The sequence below is a fragment of the Megalopta genalis genome, chromosome 4 (assembly GCF_051020955.1).
Source record: "Megalopta genalis isolate 19385.01 chromosome 4, iyMegGena1_principal, whole genome shotgun sequence".
Lineage (NCBI taxonomy): Eukaryota > Metazoa > Arthropoda > Insecta > Hymenoptera > Halictidae > Megalopta > Megalopta genalis.
In genome coordinates, this window is record NC_135016.1 from 23,666,471 (window position 1) to 23,679,744 (window position 13,274).

Genomic DNA, 13,274 nt, shown 5'->3' on the forward strand with positions numbered 1-13,274 from the left:
CGAGACGCGCGTCGGTTAACGTCTCGTGTTTGCCGAAGTCATTAAGGAGAGGATAAGTTTGTCCCGTGTACACGGACGAATAAACATTTGCCACGATGACTCGCCGACACGGAATGAGGCTCCGAGAAAATCCACAGCCACACGAGAGCTGGCACTTTCGACGCCGCCGAGAAACGCTGTTCCAAGAAGTCGTTCTGTCTGTTCGATAAACCGGTAGCCGCGTGTGCATATATACAGCACCTGTCAGCGATTCGCGGTTCGGTTAGCGTGATTTTCTCGCGTTTAGGAGAACGCCGCGCGGGAAACGGTCGACGGTCGCACGGGCTTCGAACGAGGAAAGAACGCGAGCCGGGGGAACCGAAAAAAAAACAATGATGTACGATTCGATGAAACCGGAGTCGAAGGTGTACGAGTTGTTCGCTGCGGATCGGAATACGCGACGTCTCGAATTAGGCGAGGATAGACGAATTCCGAACGAACCGTTCCGAGATTGACAAATTTGAATCGCGTCCATTCAACACGGACAGAATTTAGTTACACCGAGTCGGCATTTCAGACAAATGATATTCATAAATCGGTAGAGCAGATTTACGGACTCGAGTTTGCATTTACACGCGGTATGTTTTGTTTTCGCGTTCACAGATCCGAATCCTTCAGGTTCGATTTCCGAATTTGGATAAGTCGAGTCATTCGTTTCATCCTAGAATCATCCCGGAACACTTTTAACCCTTTGCACTGGAGTGGTGATTTACTCAACATTGATATATACTACATATATAATAAAAAAACGCAGGAAAAATCGAATGTACTTGTAAATGTTAAAATTTCAAATTGCTGCTGTAGAGTGATATTCGATAGAGCAAAGAACGATACATAATAGCACTATGCGCGTCGAACGCCAATATCGTGAACTATTCATATAATTATTCATATTTTTTATTTGTTTGTTTTATTCCGGCCTGGCCCAGAAATATTCTAAATATCTTGAATATTTGAGAATATGTTTTTGTTTTCACTAAAATTCCGATTCAAACGGCCAATGGTCGACGAGTATACTCGTCGTGACACAAGATACCGTCGCTTCTCCACGACGAGTATACTCGTCAAACAAATCTAACCGGTCAAAAGAGAAGCTGCGGCGCCTCGCCTCCGAGTACAGTTTGAAACGATGTCACCGAAATCCAAGTGAAACGAAACGGGATAAGTAGCTCGACCCACGGGCCGTTAAATCATTCGTGCCGTCATAATTCCTCGGGCCCGCACCGGCTATCAATTCCGTTTCTGAAACGCAACGTCCCGGTAAACAAGCAAAGTGTCAAATACGCTCGCGCGGTTCGCAAGTTAGCGGAGGTACGCGCGTCGGGATCGGTATGTCGCCGCTATCCGCCTAATGAACCGAGCAATAAGAAACGTCGGCGCACAATGTGTTCGGTCAAAGGTGTCGTCTCACGCGGCGAATTCGCCGGCTCGTAAACATTTTCGAGTTATTATCCGCGCGGCCAGGCTCGAAAATACGCATCGGTCGCGCGAGAGATCTGCCCGTCGTTCCTCGCATCGCGTCGTTCCCGCTCCGCGCCGTTCCCGCTCCGCGTCGTTTCCGCGATCTCGCCGGCGCGGCGCGACGGAGGGCGGGAACCTTTTCGAGATCGCTCGTTAAACCGGCGGAACGTAGCCGTGGCACCGCTTTATCCCTCCGTGTCTCGTTAATCATCCACCTTATGTCCGCTCGCGTCACTTATTTCCGCGGCGCTCCGGGATTCTTACGAGGTGCGACAAAAATAGAGACGCGCCGCGTTGACGAGGATCCACGCTAGAAATACGGTGACTCGCCGGCGAGGCCTGGGGATTTCTGGGCTCTTGTGTATTTTGTTCCGTCGCACCGTTGCTGCCGCCGCCGCCGAGCTACATTTTTCCCTCCCCCGCAATTTGTTTGCCGGCTGCTACCACGGCGCCCGGCGAAAAGTTTTCGCGTTCACCAGACCGATGCCTTTCTGTGATCCTCGAACCGGCGGTCTTTTCACAAATAACTCGCATCTCGCGATTGCCGCGACTCGGTTTTCACTGGAAAATTAGCTCGGCGCAAGGCAAAAGTTTCGGCATTTAATCACGTCCTTGCTCCCGGAACGTTGCGCGATCGAATATCCATTTCTCTATTTTAATTCGTCGAAAATTCACTTTGTTGTTGTTGTTGTTGTTCTTGTTGCAGCAACTTTTGTATATTAGCGTAGAAAATTGTTTGGAAATTTTGAAGTTGAACATTTTCGAGAAAGGGTGCGCTCGTTGACTTCGAGAATGAGAGAAATCATTTTTGACGAACGTATTTTGATTATGCTAATTGTTTGCGATAAAGAATAAGCGACGAATAACTACATATTTTTTCATTAACGTTTCTGGCCTCGTTTCTTACTGTTCTGTGTTTTTAAAATTTTGAAAAACTTCTGAAGCATTCGACGAAAAGTATAGAAAAATGGAAATTTGTTCGAAGATTTAATCGGTTGGCTGTTGCGACCTCTTTGAAATGTGTGCAACTAAAATGTGTGTACTACGCAACCTACACACCGTACACAGTTTTTTCATAATAATTATTTATATTTTTTCATTTGTTCATTTCATTTTGTCTGCATTCTATTCGAATATATCTTAGATCCGACTAAAATTGCGATATAATAGGTGAAACTTGAATTAATGATAAAGATTGAAAGAAGATAAAGAATGTTTTAACGTTAATTACAACTTATTAGAATAATTCGAGAGAAACAAGATTGCAATAACCTCGTACACGTTGCAATCGATGCGGACAATTTCTATTCTGTATAAAAATGTCGCCGACTAGTCGTCACATAAAATGTTGCCATTTCATCGCGACGAGTATGCTCGTCGAAAAAACAGCTAACCGGTTAACACCGAATCGATTGTACAGTATTCGAAAAGTTTGTCCGTTAATACCGTCCCCATGAATTACTCACCGATTACTCCGTAGCCCGGCGGACGCGGCGCACGATAAATTGGAATACGTTTAAAAGTAATTCAACCGGCGGCCGGCACTGTTCGGTTTCTTTCGCGCGGTCTAAATTTGGCCGGTTGTCCGTTAAAAGTGTTCGCGCTTAAATATTTCGCTCACGGAAAGGGGCCGAAAATATTTTCGATCCCGGCCAGCTGGGAGGCATGTGCGTGCCACGAAAACGAAATAAAACCATCTTCCCGCCGTGTTATGCACTTTGTTAACGAAACGTTTTACTACGCGGCTCTCACGCGTCGACCGATCACCCACCGTGTTAACCCCGGAATGCCACTCGTGGGTAGAAATAGGCAAGCTATTATTCGAACAAGGAATTACGACCGGAGGAAGCGTTTAAACGGTCGTTCGCGACGCTTGTTCCAGCGTACGTTCGTTTCAACAAACTTTTAATCGCGTTCGACCCTCTAATTAATTTTCATCTTTACCCGGCACCCGCTTACGATTCGTTCGACCCTCGTGCGCGATTTAACGATCGATGCAATCCTACGGAAACTACGGGAATATTTATCGAATTATTAAAGCGCGGGCGATTAAACGGTGCGATTTTACGCGAAGATAGAAAATTCAACGGGCTCGAATTTTTCATTAGGATTTTATTGTACACGGATCCGCGATTAAGGTAAACCTCTGCCTAATAAGAAACGCCGCCGCAGTTGCGACCCCGTCTTGAAACAGTGGCAGAAGTAACGCGATAAAAAGTGGACGGAGCCCTAATTGACGCTCAGTTTTTACGCAAAAGTGGACAATTTGGGAAGAGGAGGTACGATTTTATAGTCGCCGGTTATCAAAAGCTATAAAAACGAGCCGCAATGCTCGAATAATTGTATCTCCTCTTCCCAAACTGTCCACTTTTGCGTACAAACCGAGGGTAATTAGGGAGAATTTACTGTACTTTTGAACAGTGTTCTTTACGAATTCGTTTTCTAGCATATCTTGCATGCAGAGTACTTACAACGAGAACGAACAGACTTTTGTAGGGTCAATTGTAATTTTAGTCAGCGTTCCGTTGGGCCAAGTGTTCGCGCGTTGTACTAAGCTCGATCGTCGATTCTTTTCCAGGCTGAAATTTCGAAGAGACTGAACGCCATCATCGGCCAAATCCTGCCATTTCTATCACAAGAACATCAACAGCAAGTCGCGAGCGCCGTCGACAGAGCTAAACAGGTCACTATGACGGAGCTGAACTCCATAATAGGGGTAAGTGCATGTAACGCGATGAAATCAACTTATTCGCCGCGACTGTTGCGAGCCTGCACGGATGTTTTTGTCAACAATCAGAACAATTACCGACATCCATGTTCGCATACGCGACGCGATCCCGTGTACCGCCGCTAATTACTAATTGATACTTAAACATTTACATAACACCGTTGATGGCTCCTATTATAAGGAGCGGCTGCAAGTCATTTGCCAGTTCGTAATAACAGTCGCCGGGAACGGCGTGCTTCGAACGCGTTTTAACGACTTTATAAATCGTCTCGACGGATACAATGGCCTCCGGTTCGAGCGAATCCGTGCTCCTCTCGCGCCCAGGATATTCCACGTGCTTGAAAATATCGTCGGGATCATCGGATACGTCTAAACGCGTCTGAAATCGAATCGAATGTTCTAACGATCCGATGACTCACTCCCACTTTGCATCTCATTTGTCATCCACTTGTTCTCTCCTCGTGTTCCGAGCGCTTCACCCGATCCTCGAAGCACCGATTATCCGTGAAACCGAATGTCGGCGCATCTTTAAAACATGATTTACAAAAAAAAAAACTTAATTGCCGCCTCGCGTATCCAGCTTGCCGCGATACGATTCACCGGCGACTCGGACTTCAATCTTACGAGCGTCGAAACTTTTCAATGGACCTTTTTCTTCGTCCCTCCTCTTCTCCGGGTGTCGCAACGATCGTCGAGCAAAATTCGATTTGCATAACAGACTTCGAAAACGGACACGTCGGCTGTGTAGCTGTCCCGCCGAGAGACGGCTACATCCTTTCTTTTCTTCGATCGGGTGTCTCCTACGATGGACTTCCGGCGGAAAACGTTTTTCTCATACTTATAGCCGCCGTATTCTGCGGTACGATCGCTGTGGGGGAGGGGGGGGGGGTGCGGAAGGGTGGGCGGAGATAAAATTGGTATTCGACCGTCGCGACGCGTATAGCTGAGTTCCAAGTTGGTTCTCGCGAGCACGACTTGAATAATTCCTCGGATGTCGATGCCGCGGGCTAAACAAAGCCACGGCGCTCGTCACTGGGTTAAAAGCGTGCTTCGATTACTCTTATCCGAACAGTTACTCCCATTGATATTCGGACGTCACTACTGTACGCTGACAGTTTTCGCCGCTTTCTATTCAGGCTGGATCCGCGAACACGCTAAACCGGGGTCTTTTTGGTCTGTCGGAGTGTACGCGGATTCGTTGCGTCAACGAATGCTAAATGGATCGCGCATCTTTGCGTAATCTTGTTCCTTCCGTAGCTGCAGAATATTCTTTGCCGTTGGTGGATCTCCGATGTTCGGACTTTACAGGCTTTTTTACGTTCACGTTGCAGAACAATTCGTAGTTTAGGTGTTCGAACAATTCCGTGGAAGTGCACAAATCGAGTATCATTTATATTTTACTCGCGATAACAATTTTTTGATTCGCCTTTGAGATGTTTCGAAGACGACGCAACATCGACGTTGTCGCTTCTTTCTCGACATGTTTTTTAAAACGAATAAGTAAAAAAATATATACATATATAACCGTTATGAAAGAAACTGCATATACAGGGTGTCCCAAAAATGTCTCGCAATCCGGAAATGGCGGGTTCCTCGGATCATTTGAAGCACTTTCTTCCTTTACAAAAATGTTCTCCGAGACACCGTTAACGAGTTATTGACGAAAAACAGTGACCAATGAGAGGCGAGCTCAGCTGGCGCTAGGCGGCCGAGCCAACAGCGCCAGCGGTCGAGCGGCCGAATCCTAGTTCCGCTCATTGGCTCGGTCTATTTCGTTAATAACTCGTTAATGGTGCCTCGGAGAAAATTTTTGTAAAGGAAAAAGTTGCTTCAAACGACCCGAGGAACCCGCCACTTTCGGATTGCGAGACGTTTTTGGGACACCCTGTATAGTGTGAACAAAATATGTATTAGGTCATTAAGTATGAAATATCCGATTACCTAAAGCATCAAGTATGATATTCGACGTTTCCGATACTTCACTTCGACCGTGCTTTGTTTTTTTTTTTGCATTGAGAAGGGATACGCCATCTGGCTTTCGGACGCACTCTTTTATTTTTAACAGTCGATCGTATTGTCGTCTAAGGGTTAAATATTGTAAGTCATGGATAAGTCAAAAATTCGCGTTATTTTCGAGTATGAGTTCCATCGTGGAACTAATGCAGCGCAGACGGGTCGAAATGTTAACGAGGTTTTTGGCAGGAATGTGAAACGTTCTCGAACGTACAGTATGTCGATAGTTTGAAAAATTCCGATCTGGAGATTTTGATATTCAAAATGAACCACGTGGGCGATCTGAGAGCAAGGCCCGAGATACAATAAACCAAACTTTCGGTCTCAAAATCGGACATTTCTTGCTTAACCCATTGACTGCCATGCAAATTTAGCGCGTCTTGCCCTGGGTGCAACGGTTTTACTTAAATAATAATATTAAGTTACCGATATAATATTGTAACGTCATTTGCAGTATCTTTTTAATTGATAATCAATATGTTCTCTACACTATATACATTTTTCATTCAAACATTTTTCATATTGTAGCCAATCTAAAGTTGCAGCACCCACCACGAGATATCTCGTAGCTGGCAGTTTTGGTACAGACGCTTACTACGAGATATCTCGTAGTTGCCAGTCGATGGGTTAATCATCTAATATGATGCTTCGTTATTCGCCGTTACGTCGCTTACTTTTCCCGGGCACATTCTGGGCGCGCGCTTTCCAAAGAGGTCGCGGGACAGAGAGTCGAACAGAGACTGTACCGGAATCGCTGTACCGGAGACACCGCGGTAACACCGAAAGAGAGGGACAATCCGAAGTATGTATGCGGTAAGAAACACGGCTTTCGATCGGCCTAGACGGAACTAGAGTCCCGTCGCGTGCCCTCGATTTAACGAGCGCGCACAATCCTGACCGCTACAAATCGTTCGATCGAGGTCGTGACACGTACCGCAATCTGCAGTTGCGTAATACGCGTCATCGGCATGTGGGGACATAATCAGTGCGTGCACTCCGCGCACCGAATAGTAGGGTACAAGGTGAAGCCGGGTGTGCGACACGTGCACATGCACCGCGACTCCTCGCTCGTGCTAGGGCTACGTCGCAGGACGAGCCCCGGGACGCAGGGGCCGAAGGGCACAGGGGGCGACGGGGGGGATTCCGGTTCTCCCGTGACGTTGGAAACACTAAATAGAGTAAGACAGGGGAACAAAGAGTCGGCCAGATGGAGATAGAGGGTACGGTCGGAGCCCGTTGGAGGAACGGAGAGAGCGAAATATAAATAGCGGAGCGAGGGGCCAAAGGCTGAAGGGACCGACGGAGGCAAATAGACATAAGCGCCAACCCCCATGAATATGTATTACTCGGTAAACAGGGGTTGAATCAATATTTCGTTTAATAACACTGTGGAACGACGGAACGTGGGTAACGTCCCTTCTCTCGCTCGATGTCCCCACTGGTCTCCTGATTGGACCTCTCTGTTATATCCCCGACGTTCCGCTGCCCCTCTTTTCCTCTTCTTTCCACCCCTTGTTACGTGCACGCATCGCTGGGGTGCGTTTGTAGAGCCGCGCGCGGGCTATATTCCCTGACACGTATTTAAACGCACAGGTATGGACGAGTCGCACCTCGGGGCAACGCCGATGCCACCCCGGACCAATCCACCCCTCGGACACGAACCGGCAGTCCACCCTCTCTCTCTCTCTCTCTCTCTTTTTCTCTTTCTCGCTCCCTCTCCACCCTGTTCCCGCGTATTATTCACGGCGCGTTAAACCTCGTTTGGGACTATTACGTTTCGTTTGGCACTGCACGAATGACGGTGGACCCGCTCGTTGCTTCGAATACGAATTGAATACCGTCGGGGACCGTCGCGTCGCGTCGCATCGCGCCGAATCGCGTCCGTTCAGCCGGCCAGCGACGATTTTCGCTTTGTATCTATTGTATTTATCGATGCCTCGCTTACGTACTTCGCCTGGCTTTTTTCCAGCCGGGTTTCAACCCGCGAGTTGGAGGACGGCAGTCCGGGGGTAGCGGCGGCGGCCGGGGGGTGGACTCGAGTAATTGTTCCCGGTGAAACGCGATTTCCGACGAAAATAACCGTGCGATGCATTTTCCGCTCGCCATTGGTACATTATACAATTATTGCTCGCTCGACGCCCGAACCGTGAATGTTCTTCTCTCTTCCTCCCTCCTTCCATCCCTCCGCCCCCCTCGCGCGCTCTCTCTTTTCGCAGAGATACACCCTGCGCACAACGAAAAAAAAAAAAAAAAAAAAAAAACGTATTCACGGCTCGTCGCTTGTTTGCCGGCGCCGGCAAAGGGGCGTCGTTGAACCCACGCGGCGAATTATAATCAGACTGCTTTTTTATTTTCTTTCTTTTTTTTTTTTCCACCGCGAGCGAAATGCGCGGCGGCGGTATCGCGCGGAAACGATAACGTTGTTTTGTAATGCCGGAGATAAAAAATGCCGCGTATCGCTGCGAAAAACTGCACGGGAAAATTCGACAGAGGAAATTGCATGAAGTCTGGAGCATTGTTCGGCGACCGGCGAAAACGGGCTTGTACCGTGGCGTTGCCCGGGCTGAAGTGAATTTGTTGATGCGGAAAGGGCGACTGCGGCTCCGCTGCAACGATTCGCGCGAATCCGCTTCCTCTGGTTTTCTAAAATTTTCGAGGGAAGTTTCAAGTTCTGTTCGCACTTTGCTTAATTTCTTTTCCCCGGAGTTTCGTTCACAGCTACGCCGGATAAACTTGTTTGCCGCGAAGAATTTCTCACGCGGAGAAGAGGATTCGTATCTTATCGCGTGGCAACGTTCGATCCGACGACTAAATATCGGTAACTAGACCGCGGATCGTTATGCGAAAGAAAGATTTTCCAAGATTATTTTTAGAAGGAGAAATCAAATGAAAGTAAGCCGTTTCTTTTGGTAATTTTCACAAGTTAAAGATATTATTCAATTCAAGTATTATTAAACTCCGATGTCTTCAGAATTGTATATTTTTATAAACTGTATACCTGATTCACTTTTTCATATAAACAGTGTTAAATGTCCACTTTTTGATATAAAAATATCTTTATTATACGGCACGCGAAAAAGATCTACCTTTAGAATTTCCAATAAACATTTTAGATTATACTATATTCGATTTTTTATTCTTTTATTCTGTTTATCCTTGAATAAAAAGATTTAATAAGTCTTATCCGACAAGGATAAAGTTAATTACGCCCGAAAACAAATCAAAGGTGCAGCAATTGGTCGCTCCACGCTAACTATACCATAGCTGATATCAAAGTCAAATCGTGTCTCTACAGAAAAATTCATCGGACGTTACTAAAACGTGAAAAGATTCAACCCCTTCAGAGAAAGAGTTGCGTAGGATAAAAAATCGATGCGTGGCCTGAAAGAGAAAAGAACCGCCGCCGCCGCCGCCGTCGAGGACGACGACGCGCCTCGAAACCTTCCATTTCGCCGAGCGGTCTCGCGACGGAAAAAATTGTAGCGCGTCAAAAGCCCCTCGCCGGAAGTCGAGTGGCCGCAAGGCAAATTGCAAGCTACATCCGTGGAGTACGTGCACGTGCGTACGGCGCCGCAAATACGTCCCCAGGGGGTAAACTGTGCTGCGGGAAGACCATACGAGCCGTATGCACACGCTACGCCCTCCTTCTTTCCCCCTCGGGCCCCTTCGCCGCCGTGTTGCCCCATTCAGCGACAGTACAGGAAAATAACTATCGTACACAATCGGCGGCGCGTAGCCCGAGAGGGGTTATTTCGCATAATCCACCCTCGGAGACGAGACCACGACCCTCGTTCGCCGAGCAGTGTGTTACTTTCGCCTCCTCCCCTTCGCCGTCTGCACCCTAAATACCTAAGTGAAATCCACGATAAGCATGATTCGCGCACGTAACGAGTTTACCGGCCTCTGTTATCCCCTCTTGATCTTACATTCGATATTTCCCTTTCGCTCTCTTCGCCCCTCGGCAGAGTAGCCCGGAAAGCGGTAATTTCTGGTCAAATGCCAATTTTTCAACTTCAATGCCGGAGCTATCGAAGCTTCGAAATAAAAAAAAATATTAGTGCTTTCGAACAACTGCACGTACCAATTATGAAATACCGTAGAATCGTGACCCCTTTCTGAAACAGTAGCACAAATAAATAAATAAATAAATAAAAAGTACTGAATAATAAATAAAAGTACTATAAATAGTACAATAATAGCGCATCAATAGCACAATACAAAATAGATAGAGTCTACGAAAGTGGGTGGAAAAATTGCACCCATACTTTTGAACGTTGCGCTTTGTAAATTCACTCGTACAAATACCGTCGTGTAACGATCGGTTGTAAAGACAAATGTTTATTCGTATACGGGCGTCTCTGAGCAAGAACATACCGTTTCACGTATCGTGTACTTCGATTTTTTCACTGTTCCGATTTATGGAATAATTGGCATCCGTGTTTCGTAATCGGTGTCCCTAACTTGGAACGGGCATTTCAAATGGACATTGAGCATGAAACACGGGGACACGGTGCGAAAACGGCGTTTCATAATAGGTACACGCTCGTACCTGACTATATTATTCCTATTATTTTGCATTCATATCGAATAAATATTTCAACGTTCTATTAGGTTATCTAGAAACATCGATCTATCGAACAGTAGCGTAAATATTCGACGGTAAAACTTGGTAAGCTGTAATGAAATCGATCATAATTCCCTATAGAATACTAAATGCAAAGTGCGTAATATGTTTCGGTTGTTCGTGCATTACATAAGAATTTTTTAACTCTCGATGAGAAAATGTTAGTTTTTGATTTGAACGTCGAGGAAGCTTGTACGAAATCGATTGGAAGTGATAGGCATTTTGACAGGAATTTTGTTTTCGGATTCGTGATTGGGGCTGTTATCTTGCTCCCTCTCTCTCGCGCGCGTTCTCTCTCTCGCACGCTCTCTCTTTCGCGCTCTGTCTCTCGCGTTCTGTCTTTCTCGCGCTCTCTTTCTCTCTCTCTATCTCTCTCTCTCGCACTTTCTTCTCGTGCTCTTTCTCTCTCTCTCTCTCTCTCTCTCCCTGATTTCTGGCAGCTCTATCCATCCCCATTACTCCTCTCTCGCCGCTCCTTATGCGGCTTTCCGAGCCGCCGCGCCGCGCCGCACACCGCCTGGCAATCGCTAGTGGTTTGCGAGGGTCCTTGAACACCGACTCTCTTTCCCACCCTCGTTAGAGCCGCGCTTCCAACCACCGATTTTCTTTCGAGGTGACGGTTCTTCTCCCCGATGACGAATCGGGAGGCTGCACGGGCGGAGTGCGCCTGAAATCATCGAGGCTTCGATCGCGGCGACGTTAACTGCACGGCTTCTCGATGATTCTCAGATGATTCTAGGCCTCACGGATCAGAGATGTTACGAACGTTATCCTAGAATCGTTGGAAACCGTTGTAGCATCTATAGAAAATATCAGATCAATTTGCAAACGACGGTGAAAATGGAAACCGAGTTTTACCTTTTGACGTACAAAGACGTCTTTGATATGTCATATCGTTTTCGCGCCATTAGAAATGAAACGTATTTGTCTTGGTTTCTTGCTGTACCAAGCTTACGCAAATGATACATAATTAGTAGCATCCTTATTCATACCTTATTTTATTTCATTTGTATGTTAAGAGGTTTAATAAAGGATGCGAGGGTGGTATATATATTTTTTATCGAACTTTGTACCGTGGTAGAATTAGTCTCGACTAAAATGAATCAAATTAGTAAACGAATTAATTGTCAGAAATACTGTAGTCCACTTTATTGTTAAATTTGTTTTAATTTCAAAAAGTCTATGAACTCGGCGCCGGTCTCAAGAATATTCAAATATTAAAATAATCAAAATCTGAACGATAGATTTACGCTCCAACCTCTTTCAGTTTAACTGATAAAAATAGCGTTAACGAAATAATGTTATGAATAAGGAAGCGTTAATTCGAACAGATCTTGCACAGGACCTTTTTCTGTTAGCCAAACCGTCGTCGCTTTAGGATTGAAATCTTGATGCGAAATCTACGTAAAGAAACATTTGGAAATCATCTTTACCATGGAAGAGCGAGATAAGTTTAGGTTATCGGTTCAGCAGCTAGTTCGACGATATTGGCCCCTTAGTTTGCATCTATCCGCGATCGTAATTGCGTTCGATGCGAATCATCCAGGTCCAGTGACGTTGAGAACCATGTTTTCTGTTTCCAGCAACAGAGACCCGACATATCGAGATTATTGCAGCAAATGCATGCTCAACAACTGCCAGCAGGGACACCGTTAGGTGCTCATCCTGGACTACCCGGACTTCCGGGACTAGGGCCAGGTGCTGGACTTCCGGTGCCGACTTCCGCATCGACGGCTCTTCTTGGTCTTGGCCTGACGCCGGGAGCTGCCACAGCACCCGGTACAACGGCGGCACATCCGCTTTCGATGCTCGGTAAACCGGAACTGCATCGTGGCCAGCCCGACGATTTAAAGAGCAATGGCGGTGAGCGATTGATTTTTCTTTTCACTTTATTTATACTCGACTAACCCTCTTACGGTTTTCTGGTCATTCCTGACAAGTCAACCGGCACCTTGCTTCGTCTGTGCAATTAGTTCTCGCGTAGTCTTGAAACCGTAAAAAGCTTAAAACCGTAGGTGAATTTGCACTTCCGAATAAACGCGGAATAGACATTTCTTCAAATTACATATTATCTGTCGTACGAAATAATTGTTGCAGCGATCTTTGCGATGAACCAACAACGCGTTAAGGGACGAATACGAAAGCCCCAAAATTCCGACAGTATCGGAATCATTCGATCAACGAAACCGAAATTAGATAGTTAAAGTTTAACCGTGAGAAATGCCAGTTCGATTCTTTCGTATTCTAAAAATCCTAGTAATATTCAGTTTTTCCGATGAAAATGAATTTCAAGACCTTGTTAAAAAGTAGCGCGACCCATGTGTGACCGACACGGCAATTCGATGTTTAATCGTCTTTCCTTGTTACAGCTAGGAATAAAATAATGATGTAACCGTGTTCTCGTTCGTT

At 46.2% G+C, this 13,274-nt stretch overlaps 1 protein-coding gene across 4 annotated transcripts in view; it reads left to right on the plus strand.

Moving 5' to 3' along the window:
• Positions 1-13,274, plus strand: part of LOC117223059 (protein groucho) — a 99,407-nt gene that overhangs the window by 59,206 nt on the left and 26,927 nt on the right. For all 4 annotated transcript variants that reach the window (XM_033475169.2, XM_033475170.2, XM_033475168.2 and 1 more), the window contains 2 exons: positions 4,079-4,216; positions 12,449-12,728. In XM_033475169.2, coding sequence (XP_033331060.1) covers positions 4,079-4,216; positions 12,449-12,728 — 418 coding nt within the window. The remainder of the gene's footprint in view (positions 1-4,078; positions 4,217-12,448; positions 12,729-13,274) is intronic.